Source organism: Pristiophorus japonicus, chromosome 8 (assembly GCF_044704955.1).
Source record: "Pristiophorus japonicus isolate sPriJap1 chromosome 8, sPriJap1.hap1, whole genome shotgun sequence".
In the NCBI taxonomy this organism is placed as follows: Eukaryota; Metazoa; Chordata; class Chondrichthyes; family Pristiophoridae; genus Pristiophorus; species Pristiophorus japonicus.
In genome coordinates this window covers 183,142,788-183,165,222 of record NC_091984.1, presented here as the reverse complement: position 1 = coordinate 183,165,222, position 22,435 = coordinate 183,142,788, and the positions used below count along the sequence as shown (strand labels likewise).

Genomic DNA, 22,435 nt, shown 5'->3' with positions numbered 1-22,435 from the left:
CAGTCGGATGTAATACAGGTTTTGCAGCTGAGCTGCTCGTTATAGTAACCGCCTGATTTTCCTTTCCCTTCATATCATTAGAAATGAAAATTAGGCGGTTTCTATAACGGACGTCCCATTGTGTTCGGAGGTCCCTGCTCCTAGCCGCTCGGCAACAGGGTGTCTGACATAGGACCTTCCCTCGGGTGGTGAACACAGGAAGATAATGCCATTTTTCTCTGGGGGTTCCACCGGACTCACAGGGCAGGACTGAGCGAGCCTTGGCAGGGCCAGAAATATACACTGTCAGGTTTTTGTGAAACTGATATCTGCTGCCAGGGCAGTCAGGCCCAGTAAAGGCCGCAAGAAGGTTAGAGTACAAGAAAGTAGCTAGAAGTCATTTTGTTCAAGTCAATGATTTGGGGAAGCGTGGCGTGGTCATTATGTTGTTGTACTTAAGTGAGATCATAACTTGCTCTGTGCATTCCCTTGCTGTCTGTGAAGTAAAGTAGTTCAATTATTTGTTTCTGGCCACTAGTTGTTTTCTCCATCTGCCTTTGAAAAGATTGGAGAGTCACGGGGAGGGGGAATGTCTGAAAGACACAAATCCAGTTTGTACATCTAGGGCGACATACTGCTGCATCCCCTCGGATTGCGCTATTTCAGAAATAAATATTGGATAGCGTGAGTCAACTCCGGGTCGCAAGGAGCCTGGGATCCACTTACCTGAGTGATATGCAACTAACACGAGACGGTATCATGGCAGCTCCTAAACTTGTAAATGTAGAATCTCAGTCTGACACTGTAATTAGATCAAAATAATGGCAAGGATACTCGCACTTGCTGTTATTTATGCGCAAATGGTACAGCAACTTCGGGCGATAGGCAGATGGTACAACAGCTTCAGGCTATAGGCAGATGCGCGATTAAATGCGGATATCCAAAAGTTGCTGCCTCAGTTTCTCCGCAGTTAGCTTCACGAAAACCGCATCTTACTGTGTGCCTCACCATTGAAATGCATTGAATAGCTGTATTTGCGCGGTAGATACGAATTAAACGTGCCCTAGAAAATTAAGTATTGTCCATTTCAATCTGACTGACATGATAATTGTTAATTACTGCCAAACAACCTCTCTGTCACTGAAAATTAACTATTATAAGTGTGTAGTCTCATTCTTTCAGGCATTAATTGTTGTTGGAAATTTTATAAATGTAGGGGCTGAAATTCGATAAGGTTTGAAAACGGGCACGTCCATTCAGAAAGTGCAGGCAGCACATCAATTTGGTGCTGCCTGCTAATTATCATGATTGTAGCGCACAACGCGCTGAAGACAGACTGTGCACTCCACAGGGGCCTAAGTTTGCGTCACTGGAACGAGCATGGCTTTACTTACAGCTAGCCTGCTCCTTTACAAGGCAGTCTCCAGCTCTAAAAGCTGAACTGCTTTCTGCAAAAAAATTTAAATCCTTCAGCACTAGGCATTCTGCAGCTCTAAAAGCTGAACTGCCTTCTGCAAAAGATAAAATTAAAAATCCTTCAGAACTAGGCGATCTGCAACTCTTTAGGCTGATTTGCACATAAAAAATGCTAAAATTGCTTCAGCACTAATTCAAATGGCTCAACAGGCCAGTGAAAGGGCACCCAGGGTCTCAGACGCAGCACTCCAGCTTTGTGCAGGGTCCAACACTGAAAGAGAGGTCCACTACCAACAGGGCACCAGGAGGCCCTTTAGAAAGAAGGATGTGGGACTAGATAGCCGATGCCATCACTGACAGCAGTGTGGCCCCTCCCCCCCGCCAGGACCTGATTCCAGTGCTCAGAGAAGTTTCATGACCTCAGACATGTGGTCAAGGTCAATGAACGCATCTTCAAAATCTGTCTTCTACCAACTACACCACAAGCCTCACACACTGCTCAATGCACAATCCCCCCTATCACTCACCTATCAATAATCTGTACCAAACATGAGGCACACCTCACAATCCTAGCTTCACCTCCCCCTCTTGGAGGACACTGGCCATTCTTGGCAGGGGCATGGCTGAGCCCTTGGCCAGTGGTAGGGCTGAAAGAATACAAGATGCCGCTATCCTCATACATTATCCTCCTCCTCACATCACACTTCTCCCTCATCACACAATATCTTCTGATTTACAAGCTGCACAGGGTGTAAACATACACCTCTTGCTTTAATCCCCATCCCTCACCACAACCCTATCCTTGTGCCTTCCTCATTTCAGACACCCAAGAAATCCAGCCTGTCCAGCCAGTGGTTGAGCAAGAAGAGGGAGAGGAGAGTGAAGAAGATAAAGAAACACCGTTACTCGATTTAACACTCCCAACCACCAGCTCCTCGAAGTCATTCTGTAAGGCCATCTGCAGTGTCCCCCACTGAAAGCTAGCAGTCTTCCACCAGCCATGCTGCAGCTGCTGGGGTAGCACTGCATAACATCACGAAGATAGGCAAAGGCACAAGCAAGACAGTCATTAAAGAAATACACAAGGATGATTAGTTGATTTTTTGATGCATTGGACGCGTGTATGGATAAAGTTGGATCGGAAAGGTTGCTTTGTGGGGGCTTTTATTTCAACATTCTGGCCAAGAGGCCACTGTGATGATCAGTAACAGGGAAGTAAGGTGTGGGGCAAATGTTGAAAGGGGAATTGAGGACTGTTCACGGGTATCACAGGCGGATGAATTGATCCCGGGATATTCCAGTCAAGAAGGGGTGTCTGGGTTGCCTCCTCCCTTCCGCTTGTCCCCCTTGCTGCCTCTGCGTCACCCCCATGTGATGTTGTCAGAAGCCTTCCTTTAACATCCGAAGCCTTGCAAATGTCCAGCAGCACTCCTTGCATACTTTAACAACCTTTTTAATGCGTTGCACCAAACCACTACTCCAATAAAATATGAAAAAAACAGTCCAAAAGCTAAACTCTAAACTTACCTGTAAGATGTATGTGTCCCTTTTAACAAGCTTTGGCAGCGTTTCTGTTGTACTGCTGCATGCATGTTCTTTCGTGCATGGTTTGAAGAGGGCGATATCAAGAGCGGGATGTCCAAAATCACGGATCGTGTGTCAATTCAGGCGTTGCACATCGATTGACGTCACGATTTGCATCATTTACATTTGGGCGGCGAGGCAGGCAATGGCAGCTGACCTGCCCAAAATGGTGGCCGACGTGGGTGGAAGCAAGGCAGCCGCCATTTTTCAGCAAAACCGGCCTTAACGGGTGGTGTTATACCACCCAATTTCGCAGCAGTAAAATTTAAAAATGAATTTTTGTTACTTTTCCTTTTTGTCTCTTTTTTCTCTCTTAATTCAATCTTTTGTTCCCTCTCTTTCTTCCTCTTTCTGTACCTGATTTGGCATTAAATTCACCTACACCTACACCTCTGTCCTTCCTCTGTTTAGCTCTCAATCCTTCAATCTGATTGGTTAGGGAGATGCATAGTTGCTTTTCCTGTTCACTCAGGTCCCAAATGCCCAGTTTCTGTTGCTGTGACATTATTAGCTCACACTTTCAGCAACTTGCCATGCAAAAAATGTGAACACCTAAATGTGCAAGGGCAAGTCTAACTAACAGCCGATGCCATGCCACAGCAAAGGTATTTGTTACTGTGTGTCTACTAGTAATAAACAAACACAGATAATTTCGAGATAATTAAACGTGCTCTTTGCAATGCAGCATTTTCATTCTACATTGCAGCTGACAATTATTTAATAACGCCTGGGGCTGAGTGATAGGCATATTTTCATAATTTAATATTAACCATAATTCACTGGTTAGACCTCAGTTGGAGTATTGTGTGCAATTCTGTGCACCGCACTTTAGGAAGGATGTCAAGGCCCTAGAGAGGGTGCAGAAGAGATTTAGTAGAATGGTACCAGAGATGAGTGACTTCAGTTTTTGGGGAAGACTAGAGAAGCTGGAATTATTCTCCTTAGAGCATAGACGGTTAAGGAGAGATTTAATAGAGGTGTTCAAAATTTTGAATCAATATTAATGCATCATTATTTATTTGTGAGACTTGTAGCAAGCATTGGCAGGATATTTTATCACAGCCTTGCCCAGTTATGTCCTTACCTGAATCCACATATTTCAGGGACTGAACAGTAGAGAGGATTGAGAACAGGACTGATTATTCCCCTCCCTAGTACATGGGTCTTTATACCAATTGTAGCAACCCTCTTGCCTCCCAGTTGAGATCAGCTATCTCAGCACTGAGTTGGGATTGAAGTTGTAATTTTTCCTGGTCCCTGTATCTGAGTCGTCCACAGATTAATTCATCGAGGGAACAGAGGGAGTTTCATTCTGTACCTTATCTGTGTTGTACCTGACCTGGGAGTCATTGATAGAGCAGTGCAGAGAGAACTTTATTCCACAGATAACCTGTGCTGCACCTGACTAGAAGTGCTGAATGCCAACTGACACTGAAAGGAGTGGCAAAATATTCCATATCTCAGCAATAATGTTCCTCTCTTTCAACTTTGATGAGCACAAAAATAGTAGGATCAAGGGGCAAAGGGACGTTCTTCCTGCTGTGAATTTAGAGTTGTATGTATGTGTGTGAAGGACTATCTACAACTTAAGACATTCATTGCTTGATAATCCATTATTCTCCACAAGCTGTACATTGGCCATACATGAAGCACTGAATACAGTTCTAATCACCATGACATAATGCTGTCAAATCTTAGAATTAAAGCTAGGCCGTTTAGGAGTTAAATCAGGAAGCATTTTTTCACACAAAGAGTAGCGGAAATCTGGAATTCTCTCCCCAAAAAGATTGTGGATGCTGGGTCAATTGAAGCTTTCAAGTCTGTAAAGGATAGAGTTTTGTTAGGTAAGCTTATCAAGGAATATGGCGCTAAGATGGGTAAATTGAGTTGAGATATAGATCAGCCTGATCTAATTGAATGACTGAGCAGGCTTGAGTTGCTGAATGACCTACTCCTGTTCTAATGTTTCTAAGGGGATCATTCAGTCCCAAGAGGTGCCAGACAGGAGAGAAACAGTGTTGAAAGGTAGACCTTGAGGGAACAGCAAAATGAACTAGAGCTCTACTGCCTCAAAAAAAATCCAGAGGGGACTTTATAGATAAAGTAAGCCTGGAACTATACACCAGGAATCATTTATTTACATAGAGGTTGATCAACATCTGGGACTTGATGCCAGGAAGTGTGGCTATGGCCAGGATACAAGACTCATTTAAGAAACAGCTAGGTGCTGTAATAGGAAGGGTCGGTATTCTGCAAATTTCAGATCAAAAGAACCCCCATGTCCTCCTTCAGCTGAACATAAGAACTTAAGAAATAGGAGCAGGAATAGGCCATTTGGCCCCTTGAGCCTGCACTGCCATTTATGGGTGATCTGATCTTGGACTTGTGATCTTAACAAATAGTAACTATAATATAGAGCACTGGCTGTATTTATGAACAGTAACATTTTCTCCAAATACAGTTCCACCTGAAGGTTCTTTTGCTGCTGATCATTGTCTCGGGAATGGGAGGAACACTCCAGCATGGACTCAATATGTCTCTCATTAATGCACCATCAGCTGTAAGTAACGGATACCTTTAAAATGCTCTATTATTGAGACGTTAAGAAAATGATACGGTTTATAGTGAGGTTTATTTTTGGGGTGATAGAGGCCAACATTAATGTCCTTATAGATTTGAGTGATGGTGAGTGTCTTCATTCAGCATTCAAGCAGGAACATTGCTTCCAACAAGCAACTGATGTCATGTGCCACCGGAGGTGATGGTGCAAAATGTAGTCCAGAAGGAGACAGATCTACATTTTATTTTACTAGGAAAGTTTATAAATGATGCTTCTCTTGAGACCAAAATAATGCTCCCTCTTCCAGAAGGTTGAACTTATGCATAAAATATGTCAGCAAAAACCCCCATTAAAGTTCAACAAATGTCACAGCTTACAGTGCACATTAATTGGAAGTTAGAGTTGCTGAATTTAGCTGGATTCTTCTGTCCTTTCCCCCAATAATATTTTTTAATGATTTGCTCTTGGGATGTGGGTGAAGTTGGCAAAGCCTCATTTTTTGGTCATTCCTAGTTGCCCTGAGAAGATGGTGGGTGTTCTCCTTGATCCACTACAGTCCTTGCGATGATAGTGCTCCCATGATGGTGTTAAGATAGGGAGTTCCTGGATTTTGACCCAGCGATGATGAAGGAACAGTGATATGGGTCCAAGTCAGGATGGTGTGTGACTTGGAGGAGAACTTAGAGGTGATGGAGTTCCCAGAACATTGCAGCTCTTCTTTTTTTTTTCGTTCACGGGATGTGGGCGTCGCTGGCAGGGCCAGCAGTTATCGCCCATCAATAATTGTCCTTGAGAAGATGGTGGTGAGCCACCTTCTTGAACCACTGCAATCTGTGTGGTGAAGGTACTCCCACAGCGCTGTTGGCAGTAGAGATCATGGTTCTGGAAGGGATTGTTGAATAGCTCCCTGGGCATAAGATTTTATCACCATACAGGTACATCGTCTCAAACCCAGCTGTCCGAAAATCGGAATTGTCCCAAAACCGGACATTTTTGAGAAAATCCCATTTGATATTAAGTAAAATAAAATCCAGAATTATTGTCCAAAAACCGGCGGGCCAGACTAGTTATCGGCTTTGCCTCTGTGTTTTGAATGGCGTGCGATCGGTCCGAGCCTTGCCGAGCCTTGCCGAGCCTTACCGAATGACCCTCGACCCGGCCCGATCCGACCTGACCCATGCCACCATGAGTACTTTGTCTGTCTCGGTAGCATACATACGCTCTTCGGACACTCTGGTGTTTATCGTGATTTATTGTGAATTTGTGTTGTTTGCCATTTAATTTACTTTAAATGCATATTATTTTATCCTTATATTTACCTTACAATAATAGACTTTATTCTACTTCATGTGTTCCTTGTTTCTCTTATCCATTCAAATAAGCCTAAGATAGGCTACTGATTTTAATTGCTTTTCTTGTCCGAAATCCGGAAATATCCGAAAACCGGCACGGTCTTGGTCCTGAAGTTGCCGGATTTGAGACGTTGTACCTATATTAAACGTATGTTGCAATTTGCAATCCAGTGCAAATACCAACCATGATGGTGGGCTTACAACAAGCAGCCATTTTCTGTCTGGTGAAGGAACATCAAAATAACCCCAAGTGGAACATGACACCGTTTAAGTCCAAGTCTCCATTTGTTGAATTGTGTCAACATATGAACCTCCAAAATTGCTGGGCAGGAAAAGACCAACTGGTCCATCAAGCCTGTCCCACACATAAGAACATAAGAACATAAGAAATAGGAACAGGAGTAGGCTATATGGCCCCTCGAGCCTGCTTCGCCATTCAATAAGATCAGTGGTGAGTTGGAGGTCTGTAAGTTGGAGGACTGAAGCGCTGTGCCATGAAGGAGCATCATGTGGGCTTGTGTCCACGATTGCTCACAGGGAGCAGTGCTGGGTAGAAACCAAACACTTCTGTGCAAATGGAAAGAGGACTTGTTGGACATCCAGGCCTCTCCTCCATGTGTCCCAACAGTTGATTGCTGAAAGCATCAGTAGAGGCCAAGTAGTAGGTAGCCTTCAGCCAAGTAACAGGGAAACCAGGAAAAATAACATAACAACATAAGAAATAGGAACAGGAGTAGGACATACGGCCCCTTGAGCCTGCTCTGCCATTCAATAAGATCATGGCTGATCTGATCATGGACTCAGCTCCACTTCCCCGCCCGCTCCCCATAATCCCGTATCCCCTTACCACATACAGCAGATGGTTTAAGGAACTGTCTATTTCTGTCTTAAATTTATTCAACGTCCCAGCTTCTACAGCTCTCTGAGGCAGCGAATTTCACAGATTCACAACACTCTGAGAATAGAAATTTCTCCTCATCTCTGTTTTAAATGGGCGGCCCCTTATTCTAAGATCGTGCCCTCTAGTTCTAGTCTCCCCTATCAGTGGAAACATCCTCTCTGCATCCACCTTGTCAAGCCCCCTCATAATCTTATACGTTTCCGATAAGATCACCTCTCATTCTTCTGAATTCCAATGAGTAGAGGCCCAACCTACTCAACCTTTCCTCATAAGTCAACCCCCTCATCCCTGGAATCAACCTAGTGAACCTTCTCTGAACTGCCTCCAAAGCAAGTATATCCTTTCATAAATATGGAAACCAAAATTGCACGCAGTATTCCAGATGTGACCTCAGCAATACCTTATATAGCTGTAATAAGACTTCCCTGCTTTTATACTCCATCCCCTTTGCAATAAAGGCCAAGATACCATTGGCCTTGCTGTACCTTTTGTGTTTCATGCACAAGTACCCCCAGGTCCTGCTATACTGCAGCATTTTGCAATCTTTCTCCATTTAAATAATAACTTGCTCTTTGATTTTTTCTGCCAAAGTGCATGACCTCACACTTTTCAACATTATACTCCATCTGCCAAATTTTTGCCCACTCACTTAGCCTGTCTATGTCCTTTTGCAGATTTTTTGTGTCCTCCTCACACATTGCTTTTCCTCCCATCTTTGTATCGTCAGCAAACTTGGTTACGTTACACTCAGTCCCTTCTTCCAAGTCGTTAATATAGATTGTAAATAGTTGGGGTCCCAGCACTGATCCCTGCGGCACCCCACTAGTTACTGGTTGCCAACCAGAGAATGAACCATTTATCCCGACTCTCTGTCCTCTGTTAATTAGCCAATCCTCTATCCATGCTAATATATTACCCCAACCCCGTGAACTTTTATCTTGTGCAGTAACCTTTTATGTGGCACCTTGTCAAATTCCTTCTGGAAGTCCAAATACACCACATCCACTGGTTCCCCTTTATCCACCCTGTTTGTTACAACCTCAAAGAACTCCAGCAAATTTGTCAAACATGACTTCCCCTTCATAATGATGGCTGGAGCATCACGACTAAATACTTCCTCACTCCACTCTGCCACGCCATACAATCTCCCGGGAAAGGTTAAAACCCAGAGAAAAAATCCAGGGCCAATAAAGGAAAAAATACTCCAGATAATTTGTCTCTGATCACCTCAGACGATTGAAACCAGTCTAAGATATCACACAGACTAAGTATTGTGTATAAAGACAAATGCCTTCAATATGATGCGATCTCTGTCTCGTCAAGAACCGGTCCAGCTCCCTTGTGAAGACATACAGAGAGTCAGCGCTCACCACACCAGCCGGCAATGTGTTCCAGAGGTCTGCTGCTTTCTGGGAATTTAAATATAGAACATCTTTGTTGGTCACCAAATGGTGAGGTGTCGATATGATTGTAGGATGACGACTTTGGTTCATGCTGTGTTGAAGAGGCAATGAATGGTGATAGGATGCTGCCCCTGAGGACATGGCTGAGACCGAATCTGCACGCTGAATCTGTGCATAGGTGTCAGCCATAGCTCAGTGGGTAGCACTTGCACCACTGAGTCAGAAGGTGGTGGGTTCAAGTCCCACTCCAGAGACTGGAGCACATAATCCAGGCTGACACTCCAGTGCAGCACTGAGGGAGTTCTGCATTGTTGGAGGCAGCGTCTTTCAGATGAGATTTTAAGCCTTTCGGATGGACATGAAAGATCCCACAGCACTGTTTCAAAGAAGAGTAGGGCAGTTATCCGCGGGGTCCTGGCCAATATTTATCCCTCAATCAACATCAGATTATCTGGCCATTATTACATTGCTGTTTGTGGGATCTTGCTGTGTATAAATTGGTTGCCGCGTTCCCTACATTACAACAGTGACTACACTTCAGCAAAGTACTTCATTGGCAGTAAAGCACTTTGGGACATCCTGAGGGGGTGAAATGTGTTCTATATATCCAAGTCCTTTTTCTTTCCCTCACAGCGGCTGAAGGGAATCACGCTGATAGAATTCAGTGCACAGGTCACCCACTCGCTCCCTTGGTTGGAGAGTGGTGCACAATTCGAGTGCCGAGAAACAAAAGGACAAAGCATAGGCGAGAAAATAAGGCAAAGAAAATAAAGAAACAATTTTAAAATGTGTGTGTAGGGAATGGGGCTGCATAATAGCACAACAGAGGGGGAGGGTGTGGATCTGTGCTTATAATGCTCCATACATTGAGACCTGGCAATTCACATAAAAAAATTGGCAAATCACCCCTTGGGTTGTTCTTCTAGCGAGCGGTTTGAGAAAAACATTGATAAAGGCCTTGGAACAGGCTGCTTGCCCGGCCAGGGATGTTGCATTAGAACAGGGCAGGCAACAGAAACAGGAAGTTGGGCGAGTGTAGAATACAGTTTACCCTCAGCACAAAGAAACCTCCCACCACAAATATTGATTTTAACACTACACTTTCTAATTCCAGTACATTAAGTATTTTATCAATGAGACGTGGGTGGAGCGTCACGGCACAGCGATGGAGGAACAGACAATAAAAGTGATCTGGACGGTCATTGTGTCAATGTATCCAGTTGGAGCTGTGTTTGGAGCACCGATCGCTGGACATCTCTCAGTAAAATATGGAAGGTAAATGTTATGTCTTTGGAGGCCCTGATAATGACTCCACGAGGCAATGTGTTGTACTTGACCTTAATCCATTTAATGTATCTCCAGAGTGAGGATCACACCTGGTGGCCTGCCTTTTATACTAGGCCTGGAACACCTGTACAGGTAACCTACAAGTCTCCCATTTTAGTGCCCTCTGGTGACACATCATATGTAATAGTACAAGCAGTAAACATGTAGGATACATGACTGTAAGAGCACATAAATTTGTGAAAGGAGAATCATTCAGGCTTTGATGTTCTTGTGGCAGAAATACAGCTCACAACCGCCCGATTATCTGCTGTAAAATCTGTGTTAGACCTCTGAATTTTGCCTTCTCGAATTGTACCGAAAATATGCCGGTTGTCATGTTGGTTCCGACGACCTTTAGTCATGCAAGGTTTCCGCTTGAGATAAGCGGTGGGCTCCTTAAATGTGCAAATTGGGGGTCCTGTAGGAAGACGAATGTGAAATTCAGGTGCACATGGGAAGAGCTTGGCTCGTGCTTGCTCCGCCTAGTTATACGAAGTGTTGATTGGTTGAGTGGTCGAACGAACCAGGCATCGTTAAAGGGACCACTGGCGGCTGCTCAAAACAAAGGCCCAGGAAACTTTCAGTTTTTATTTGTGTGGGCCCAGAGAAGCGGGAGTGCACCTCCTGGGCCCACAAACAAACTCCGATCCATTCGAGACCCTTTTCGGGATCGCCTCCCCCACAGACCTGGCCTGTGTGGACCCTGCAGCTCGCCAGCATCAGTGCACCAGTTTTGGGAGCAAGTCAGATTTCTCGCCCCCTCGCGCCCACCCTCCCTCCCCGCCACCCCTTGTTTCTCTGTCCAGCTTTTAACTGGGAAGCAAGAGCTGGCCATTCATCTCATGGCTTTTGGTAGAAGGTTGGTGCTGAATGGCAGCTGTCTTTGGCTACATAACAGTTATTACACATCAAAAATAATTCATTGCAGGAAGTATTTGAGACCTTGCAACATAACATGGTGGTATTTACATGCAAGTGCTATTAATACAAGTATCATAAAACGGTGATCAGAAAACTTGGAAGATGTTGCTGGCAGAATAATATATTGCCAAAAACATTGTTCCAGTGCTATATCAAAAGGAGAGTATTGAGAGAGAAAACTAAAAGTCAAGGGGATCCATAAGAACATAACTTGGGGCCAAAATTGCCCCCCGACCATAAAGTAGGTGCACTCACCAATTCAGTCGTGCTTTCTCCACCCCTATCCAAAGAGGCGGTAACGCGGCAGACTCTCCGATGATTGGGACATTGCCATCCTGACTTTTTGAGGCGGAGAGGGTATCTGCCCCGCTCCTGCACCATCTAATCCCCACCCGGAAGCGACATTGCCCTCAAATAATCGATCGGCCGCTTGTCGGTGTTCCCGACAGCTTCATGTGGCGGGAAGCTGCTAATGGTTGGGTGGCGCGTCCACCCTTAAAGGGCACTGCCGCGGCCGCCATTTTATTTTAATTGTCGGCCGACTCTGCAGTTGGCCCGAGAATGGTGGCAACAGGTTCGGCACCCCCCTCTTGGGTGCCGGCCCACTTACCCCAGATAAAGCCATCCCTGGTGGCCCAATGGGCACCAATAGGCCTTGCAGCATCCCTCCTTTTTAAGTGAGGGCACTGACGACACCGCCTGCCTTCTGCCCCGTTCCCGACTTGCTTCCACCCTTCTGCCGCCCCAAACACCGCCCCAATCATTTTTCTGAAGAAAAGAGGGCCTTTAGTCCCATTAGTTTGCACAGTACTTTTTCTCTAGTGATAATAATTGTTTTAAGTTCCTCCCTCCCTCCCTTTTGCCCCCTGATGTTCCACTGTTATTGGGATGCTTTTAATGTCTTCTACCTTGAAGACAAATACAAAATATTTGTTGAAATATTTCCTTGTTTCCCATTATTAATTCCCCAGTCTCATTCTCTAAGGGTCCAATGTTTACTTTAGCTACTCTCTTCCTTTTTATATACTTGTAGAAGCTCTTATAGTTTGTTTTTATATTTCTTATAAGTTTACTGTAAAATCTATTTTCTCCATCTTTATTATATTTTTAGTCATCCTTTGCTAGTTTCTAAAAAATTCTCAATCTTCTGGTGTTTATCCATAAGGACACAGCCCACTTACCAAAATCCAGAATGCTGAGGCACAGAGTTACAGACCTGAGTTTTAGGGATCTCCAACTGTGTGTTGAGGTGATGCACATGTTTAACCAGTAAAACAGTGCAGCCCAGAGAACTGGTAAATTGTGTACTGGTTGTCCAACTAGGACCACCGTATCCATTGGGCATTGCCTGGCAAGGTCATCGGAAGCTGAGTGGGAACAATCCCAAGCCCCAATGATAGGTCTACATCTCCAGGTTCCAATTTATAGAATAGAATTATAGAATGGTTATAGCACAGTAGGAGGCCATTCATCCTGTCGAACCTGTGCCAGCTCTCTGCAAGAGCACTTCAACTAGTTCCACTCCCCCTCCATTTTCCCATAGCCCTGCAATTTTTTTTCCCTTCAGGTCCTTATCCAACTCCCTTTTGAAAGCCTTGATTGAATCTGCCTCCACCACTCTTTCAGGCAGTGCATTCCAGATCCTAACCATTCGCTGCATAAAAAAGTTTTTCCTCATTTCACCTTTGGTTCTCCTGCCAATCACCTTAAATCTGTGACGTCTGTGACCCTTCCACCAATGGGAACAGTTTCTCTACTCTGTCAAACCCTTCATGATTTTGAACACCTCTATCAAATCTCTTCTCGACCTTCTCTGCTCTAAGGAGAACTACCACAGCTTCTCCCGCCTATCCATGTAACTGAAGTCCCTCATCCCTGAAACCATTCTTGTAAATCTTTACTGCACCCTCTCTAAAGCCTTCCGAAAGTGCGGTGCCCAGAATTGGACACAATACTCCAGTTGAGGTCGAACCAGTGTTTTATAAAGGTTCATTATAACGTACTAGCTTTTCTACTCATGTCTCTACTTATGAAGCCCAGGATCCTGCATGCTTTTTTAATCCTTTTCTCAACCTGCCTTGCCAACTTCAATGATTTGTACAGATATATCCCCAGGTCTCTCTGTTCCTGAATCCCCTTTAGAATTGTACCCTTTAGTTTATATTGCCTCCGCATTCTTCATACCAAAATGTATCACTTTGCACTTTTCGTGTAAACTTCATCTGCTACATGTCCGCTTATTCCACCAGCCTGTCTATGTCCTTTCAAAGTGTATCACTATCCTCTTCACTGTTCACCATACTTTCAAGTTTTATGAGCCAGACTGGCTGTTCAGTTATCAACAGCACCATAGATTACCGCGGACCTGTCTGGCTCCGGTACCTGGTCCACCAAAATGTGATGACTTGATTCTGAACTTTCATCACCGGCCACATCATCTTGAAGCTACCTCAACCTCAAAGAGTACTAGTTAACCCCTTCCCCTCTCACCCCAAGATAACCCATCATGGTGCATTCAATTCTGTGAATGGATCCGTTCAAATCAAATGTGTTGTGTTTTAGGAAGAACTGTCTGGTGTTCAACAATATATTGGTAATAGTGGCGGCTTTGATAGTGGGTTTCAGCAGGATGGCTAGATCCTTTGAGATGATCCTGATGGCAAGGTTCCTCTATGGAGTAAATGCAGGTACGAGGAATGTTTCTTGGACTTTGTAAGTGTTGGTGAAAGATTTTGATTATTTGCTATTTCTGATACAGTTGTTATTGCATGGGATAAAACCCCAGGGTATCCCTGATTTCTCTAGGAATAGGGATCAAAGGCAATGCTGTGCTGTGTTTAAGATGTTGCAATGCATTTTTAGTGACCAGAGCAAATCTGACCCCGTAGAAACAAAAGGCGATGTACAATCTGCCTTAACTGTTAAATACCTGTACACTTATCGCTATCTCCTGGCTTCCCCTAGTTACTGAAACATTTGATGAGAGGCAGCAGGCAAATGTGTGAAACTCACCCCACCTCCTGTGACATTAAACTCCCCCCTCCTGTGACATTAAACTCCTTCCTCCTGTGACTTTATTGGCATTGAATTCTAACTGTTAAATATTTATTGACTGAATAGACTGGCGAATGATACTTAAAGGGTTGACGGTGGATAGGCAATGGCAAACATTTAAAGATCACATGGATGAACTTCAACAATTGTACATCCCTGTCTGGAGTAAAAATAAAATGGGGAAGGTGGCTCAACCGTGGCTAACAAGGGAAATTAGGGATAGAGTTAAATCCAAGGAAGAGGCATAGAAACTGGCCAGAAAAAGCAGCAAACCTGAGGAATGGGAGAAATTTAGAATTCAGCACAGGAGGACAAAAGGTTTAATTAGGAGGGGGAAAATAGAGTATGAGAGGAAACTTGCTGGGAACATAAAAACTGACTGCAAAAGCTTCTATAGATATGTGAAGAGAAAAAGATTAGTGAAGACAAACATAGGTTCCTTGCAGTCAGAATCAGGTGAATTTATAATGGGGAACAAAGAAATGGCAGACCAATTGAACAAATACTTTGGTTCTGTCTTCACGAAGGAAGGCACAAATAAACTTCCGGAAATACTAGGGGACCGAGGGTCTAGCGAGAAGGAGAAACTGAAGGAAATCCTTATTAGCCAGGAAATTGTGTTAGGGAAATTGATGGGATTAAAGGCCGATAAATCCCCAGGACGTGATAGTCTGCATCCCAGAGTACTTAAGGAAGTGGCCCTAGAAATAGTGGATGCATCGGTGATCATTTTCCAACAGTCTATCAACTCTGGATCAGTTCCTAGGGTAGCTAATGTAACACCACTTTTAAAAAAGGAGGGAGAGAGAAAACCAGTAATTATAGACCAGTTAGCCTGACATCAGTAGTGGGGAAAATGTTGGAATCAATTATTAAAGATGAAATAGCAGCGCATTTGGAAAGCAGTGACAGGATCGGTCCAAGTCAGCAAGGATCTATGAAAGGGAAATCCTGCTTGACAACTCTTCTAGAATTTTTTGAGGATGCAACTAGTAGAGTAGACAAGGGAGAACCAGTGGATGTGGTATATTTGGACTTTCAAAAGGCTTTTGACGAGGTCCCACATAAGAGATTGGCGTGCAAAATTAACGCACATGGTATTGGGGGTAATATATTGACGTGGATAGAGAACTGGTTGGCAGACAGGAAGCAGAGAGTCGGGATAAACGGGTCCTTTTCAGAATGGCAGGCAGTGACTAGTGGGGTGCCGCAGGGATCAGTGCTGGGACCCCAGCTATTTACAATATACATTAATGATTTAGATGAAGGAATTGAGTGTAATATCTTCAAGTTTGCAGATGACAATAAGCTGGGTGGCGGTGTGAGCTGTGAGGAGGATGCTAAGAGGCTGCAGGGTGACTTGGACAAGTTAAGTGAGTGGGCAAATGCATGGCAGATGCAGTATAATGTGGATAAATGTGAGGTTATCCACTTTGGTGGCAAAAACACGAAGGCAGAATATTGTCTGAATGGCAGCAGATTAGGAAAAGGGGAGGTGCAACGAGACCTGGGTGTCATGGTACATCAGTCATTGAAAGTTGGCATGCAGGTGCAGCAGGCGGTGAAGAAGGCAAATGGTATGTTGGACTTCATAGCTAGGGGATTTGAGTATAGGAGCAGGGAAGTCTTACTGCAGTTGTACAGGGCCTTGGTGAGGCCTCACCTGGAATATTGTGTTCAGTTTTGGTCTCCTAATCTGAGGAATGATGTTCTTTCTATTGAGGGAGTGCAGCGAAAATTCACTAGACTGCTTCCCGGGATGGCTGGGCTGACTATGAGGAGAGACTGGATCGACTGGGCCTGGAGTTTAGAAGAATGAGAGGGATCTCATAGAAACATATAAAATTCTGACAGGACTGGACAGGTTAGATGCAGGAAGAATGTTCCCGATGTTGGGGAAGTCCAGAACCAGGGGACAAAGTCTAAGGATAAGAGGTAAGCCATTTAGGACCGAGATGAGGAGAAACCTTTTCACTCAGAGTTGTTAACCTGTGGAATTCCCTACCGCAGAGAGTTGTTGATGCCAGTTCGTTAGATATATTCAAGAACGAGTTAGATATGGCCCTTATGGCTAAAGGGATCAAGGAGTATGGAGAGAAAGCAGGAAAGGGTACTGAGGTGAATGATCAGCCATGATCTTCTTGAAAGGTGGTGCAGGCTCGAGGGCCGAATAGCCTACTCCTGCACCTATTTTCTGTGTTTCTATGTTTCTATGTTTATTGGTGTCTCTCGCGCGCCTCTAGTTACTGCAACATTTTCTTTCAAGGTGATTAGAAGTATAATTTTTCAAACATTTTTCTCCAGGGTCAGTCCCCTACCTGTCCAGGGTCAGTCTCTTTCCTGTCCAGGGTCAGTCCCCTAACTGTCTGGGGTCAGTCCATTTCCTGTCCTGGGTCAGTCCCCTACCTGTCCTGGGTCAGTCCATTTCCTGTCCACTAAACAGAACTGTAACTCTGTTTAAAGAGAGAATTGTACTGAAGGAGAATTGTACCTCATGTTCCTTCAATCTTCCAACAAATGTAACAATTAACATTGGTATTTTATTTCCTTTCTGTTTGAAGGGATTGGTATGAATATTCACTGCATGTACCTCATGGAGTGTTCGCCGAAGAAGTTGCGAGGGGTTGTGACCATCACCACAGCAATATTCATTTCTGTTGGTAAATGCTTAGGACAGATCATTGGACTCAGGTCAGTCTATTTGCAATGTGTACGACAATCACACATGGAGGCTTACATTGTCACAGTGTGACCACCAGTGTGGGAGTGGAGCTCATTCAGGAGCGAGAGAGCTGCAGGCAGTCCTTTCCATTCCACAGTGATACTTCACAATGTCACTACAGGAAACTATCTGTTCTCAGGCATAAAATATGGGACAAAGAGAGGATTGAGGTGCCTCAGCAAATGTACAGATACCTCCTTTTCGAGCATTCAGGATTGTATGGTGACTGGAGTGCTTAAATTCCCCACTTTTTTTGCAATTCATTACCATTTTTATTCCTGTCAGAGGTCATGCTGTCATTGGTGGGTGGCTTGATCCAAGATATGCTCCAGGGTCATGCCCATTGAGGACATGTCAGTGGGTTTTGCTGCCTCTTCCCCTGCTTCAGTGTCTCAATGTACACCACAGCTCAGATACACAGCTGAGTGGAGTGATGAATCAAACCTGCATCCTCTCCCTCCAAGGTGCTGCTTCTACAGTGGTCACTGAGCTATCAAATAGGCCTCCCCTTGAAGAGGGATTTACAGTCTATGTATCTGATAACTGATATCCACCACTGATGCTTTTATCAAAACACTTTCCCTCCTTATTCCGCCAATTTTCTTTCCTCTGCTCTCTGTAGATGTTGACTCCTTGCAGGGTACAGTTGCTGTCTGGTACCTCTTCATGTGTGACCACAGATAGTAAATGGTGACAATGTGTTCGTGCAGGACATCGCTACCTAGCTTGCTCGTGTCCTTGCCCAATATTCACACAAAGCACTTCCTACAAGGCTCATTGGATAGTGATGAGGAACACTGGCCAATTCTTCTGCTCCGTAACTCAGAGGCGAATCCAACTGTAGTGTCCCTACTGCCAATCTGGATGAAATTAGTAAATTCATCAGCTGGGACCCTGGGGTTAATATCGACGCTGTGCTATAGCGTAAAACAAGCGCTAGTGAATCGTCAATGGAAATGAAATTTGGGCATGTTCTATAATGGGCGGTGAAGGAGAAAGTTACCCCAGTAAGGGGCTTCATCTCTAGTCCTGTCACTCATAGACCTGGTAAATGGATTCTATGCTGCCCCCAACCTTACCTTGGACTCGCTCATGATAAATATGTTTCACTACAATGAAAGCACTGTCGCCCAGCAATAGAGAATCTTCTCAGATGTTACATTCATAATATTGTTTAACATAATTCCTCCATTACAAACACTTACAGCAGGAAACCCATGTCCCTGGACCCTTGTCCCTGGCCTCCACAGGTGAGTGCTGATAGGTCACAACACAATTGCATCTCAGTATTTTGTTACCTGGAGACAGATCGTTGCAGATGCCCTTCAGAAAATGTGTGATTAAAGCGGCCTGTATGGGGCAGTGGGAACCACGCGCCATGTTAATGTGTAAATAAAGACCGAACCCAGTGGGGAAAGTGGGGCAGTTTGAGGATGCTGATTCGCAGGAAGTCTTCGACAGCTAAGCTTCCGATTACATGGCCCAGTGAGGACTCATCTCGTACTTTGTCTGAATTTAAGAGGAAAGTTCCGCTGGGTGAAGAAAAGCAGGTACAGGACAACGAAGTGATCTCTTATATTAAAAAAATACTTTTATTCCACAAAACTGGAAACATTCTTATGATAAGTAGAAAAATATTTAGATTGCAAATGTCATGAAAGCTAAACAATATTGTATTCGCTACCTAATTGGTAAGTTTAAATGGCACCTATCAGCACTTGAATGCAGTAACATTATTTTAAAGTACTATAGTATAGATTAGTGCAACTTTAAACTTCAAATGTGGCTGTAGAACAAAATCTGTGAGATAGATACATGATAGGATTATAAAAGCAACTTTTAATAATGCTAAATATTGTCGGTACATTTACAGATGACTCACATCAGCTTTCAGAGGAATACGATATGGAGGTCGCCGCTGAGTCACCCTCAGATTGGACTGGCATATTAGCCACAGCTCCACTAGGTGGCGCCCTGATGTTATCCTCAGTATAGCTTCAGCTGACTATGGTGGGTTTGGAAGAGTCTCAAGTCCCATCAACAAGAGAGATGATTGCTACAGCAAACAAACCTATGACATTGCAATAAAGGAATATCCTGAAGCACAGGTGGAAACAAACCTGGATGTCATTATTGTCCTTTTATTGTCCGTGGTGAATCTACTGTCAACAGAGTTAACCATGTGCTGGGTGCAACTCAAGGGCATTTCACTATAAATCAAGACAAATTATTCTAATCTTGACGAAGCCACACTTGGAATATGGGAAAAGATTTGCTCTATGTGCTAGACATGTTTTTCAGATAGTGAGGCAATCTTCTCCCCTGGACACAGTTTTGGAGCATCCTAGCCTCAAAAGGTTAAAGATACATTGGAGAGGCTTCAGAGAAGAGTGACGAGAGTTATTCTGGGACTTGGGGCCTTGAGTTGTGAGGAGAGATGCATAAAATTTAACATTTTCAATGGAGAAAAGAAGATTCAAGGGAGACAAGTTGCAGCTTTTCATTATTTACATACAGATGGTTAGTCAGAAATCTGTACTCGTGTTCGTAGGTTATAGGACGAGGGTTTGCACTAGTGACAGACTGTCCATACAGAGGACCCGAGCATTCTTCAAGTAGGAGGTGGGAGGGAGGAGCAGGAATGAACCAAATTCATGCTTTCTCCTCAGGTCTGCCAAGCAGGCAACATACCCACGGGGTGTGTTTACCAGTTTTACAGTTTGTCACATTCAAAGAGAAGTCCGCTACGTGCTCAGAAATGTAGCCCGTGCTCTCATTACAGATGGAGGATAACAGGATCTGCATCATAAACTGAAGAGCACCTTGTGCCAAAGCACCACATGTCACCATTCACACCTACACTGAATGCCAGCCCATATTCAAACATCTCGAAGCTCATAGATAATGAGGGACATAAGGGATCACTTGGCTTTACTCTGACACAGTGGTGATGAGGGGCAGAAAGGTGTTGAAAAAGAAGAACTGACATTTATATAGCACCTTTCATGACCTCAGGATGTCCTAAGTCACTCACAGCCAATGAAGTACATTTTTGAAGTGTAGTCACTGTTGTAATGTAGGAAACACAGCTGCCAATTTGCACACAGCAAGGTCCCACAAACATCAATGAGATAATGACCAGATAATCTGTTTTTGTGATGTTGATTGGGGGATAAATATTTGCCATGACACTGGGTAGAACCCCCTTGCTTTCCTTCGAAATAGTGCCATGGGATCTTTTACATTCACCTAAGGGAACAGACAGGGCCTCAGGTTAACGTCCCATCTGAAAGATGGCACCTCCGACAGATCAAGGGGGCGAAATTGGCCTTTGCCCCAGTTGGGGGCAGTAATCTCTCCGAGGTCAGACGTTCTACGCCCGACACAGAAGTCCCGCCCCGGAAGCGAAACTCGCGGTACCGCCCCTCACAGGAAGTGGAGCGCAATCCTTTTGGGGCGTGATCGCGGATGCTACCTGGGCGCATCGCAGAGCACTAACGTGTTTCAAGCACTCCCTCCCCTTCCGTTAAAGGGGAGGGATGCTGCGAGCTCAGCAGGCCCCTTTGATGGCCTCCACTGGGCCACCAGGGACGTGAGGTGCCGTGGCCGCAGCCCGGCCCAGAGACGGAATGCGGGGCTGCACGATGGCGGGTCCGGACCCCGCGACATCGATGCACAACGGCCCGACCGGTGAGTGGCTGAGGAAAAAGATGGCGGCGGGCGGCGCAGCGCACCTCCCCTTTAACTTTCGCCCCATGGTGGCTGTGTGGACCAGTTCGCGACCCGCGAGACTGGTGCGGAAAGGAGCCACCGCGGTTCGTCATCATCGCCCGCACGGCGGCCCGGAGCTACCAGCGGGGCGTGATGCTACTGCATTCACACCCCCGCTAACCCCCACCCAATTTCACAGGAGTCGGTAGTGCCCCCCCTCTCCCCCACACCCTCCGCCTGGGCAAAAGCAGTTTTGTGCCCCGTTAGCGCCCCCGGAGGTGCTAACAGGAGGCGCACAAAAGGGAATTTCGGGCCCCCCCCAAGTCTCTGGAGTGGTACTTGAACCCACAACCTTATGACTCAGAAGTGAGGGTGCTACTCACCAACTGAACCACAGCTGACACCATTCATGAGCAGCCAGGAGGGTGGATGTCAGGCTTGCTGAGTGACCTGATGACGTTTATTAGGATGCAATTGCTCACCAACATCTGCACCCCAGCAATGGCTTACTGAGCACGTGCACTACATCGAGAAGCCCCTTACAGACCTCTGAGATGGATGACCAGCAGTCTGCCACAGATGAGGGAGCAGCATTTATTGCCATTACAGTGGTCACCACAGTAACACGAGACACTGGGGTATAAAGTTATCTCAGGCAATAGTGCAAAAGGGGCAATAGTGAACCTGCAGCTCGTTTTAGACTCCGCCCGAACAAGCACAGAGGGATTCCAAAATCTCATTGAGATCCCCTGCTACTTAAATCAACAGAGGGGAAATCAGGCACTGCTGGCCCAGGATTTCCCAGTTTGCGATCCCTTTGGACGCCATTCCATACTGAGAGTGCCTGACTATGGAATCAGCCCGTGTTTCTTACACACGTAGCACTTTGACGCCGCAGACACCCAACTCTTCTGGACCGTCATCGAGAGGGCCAAGTGTACCAGGACCAGGAATCTCAATCTTGTGCAGAAGCCCACGACTGTCCTGAAAGGGACAGTAGGAAATTGAACAAATACAACATGTACACTTTGGCACTGTATCCAAAGAAATTGTAAATAAAAATAATTCCAACTACATGTCACATCGTGCCATCATTTTGTTAAGCAGAAAGTGAAGCCTCAGATATCTAAGTTCAACATCTGCAGCACTCAGCAGAAGAAGCAAAAGCACTGTTTGCCTCCTGCTCCATAATGTCTTCCTGCTGTCTCAATGAAGTCCGTTGTGAGACCTCTGTCCAATGCGACATGCAGCTCGCTCTAATGATTTTAGGCACTTCAGTGGGGAATGTATAAGGACTCCCTGGAACATTGCAAGCACCTGAAGTAATGCTTCAGCACCCCAAATATTTGCCCCCAAAACTCTGCAGTCAAATTGTTTAGAAGGCAGCCATAAACAGTGCAACACCAGCAAAATCTTCTCCTCAGCAGTCGAAGTTAATCTTCCAGAGTCAGAAAACAGGCCAAAAAACTGGCAAGGTTAACCCGCAGTCTGAAGTAACAAATTAGC

The 22,435-nt window shown here is 45.0% G+C and overlaps 1 protein-coding gene across 1 annotated transcript in view; it reads left to right on the top strand.

Moving 5' to 3' along the window:
* The window catches only part of LOC139269233 (solute carrier family 2, facilitated glucose transporter member 11-like), a 69,340-nt gene that overhangs the window by 18,279 nt on the left and 28,626 nt on the right, over positions 1-22,435 (top strand). Inside the window, exons 2-5 of the mRNA XM_070888323.1 lie at positions 5,441-5,539; positions 10,310-10,470; positions 14,005-14,129; positions 17,058-17,187. Of these exons, the coding sequence (XP_070744424.1) occupies positions 5,441-5,539; positions 10,310-10,470; positions 14,005-14,129; positions 17,058-17,187 (515 nt within the window). The remainder of the gene's footprint in view (positions 1-5,440; positions 5,540-10,309; positions 10,471-14,004; positions 14,130-17,057; positions 17,188-22,435) is intronic.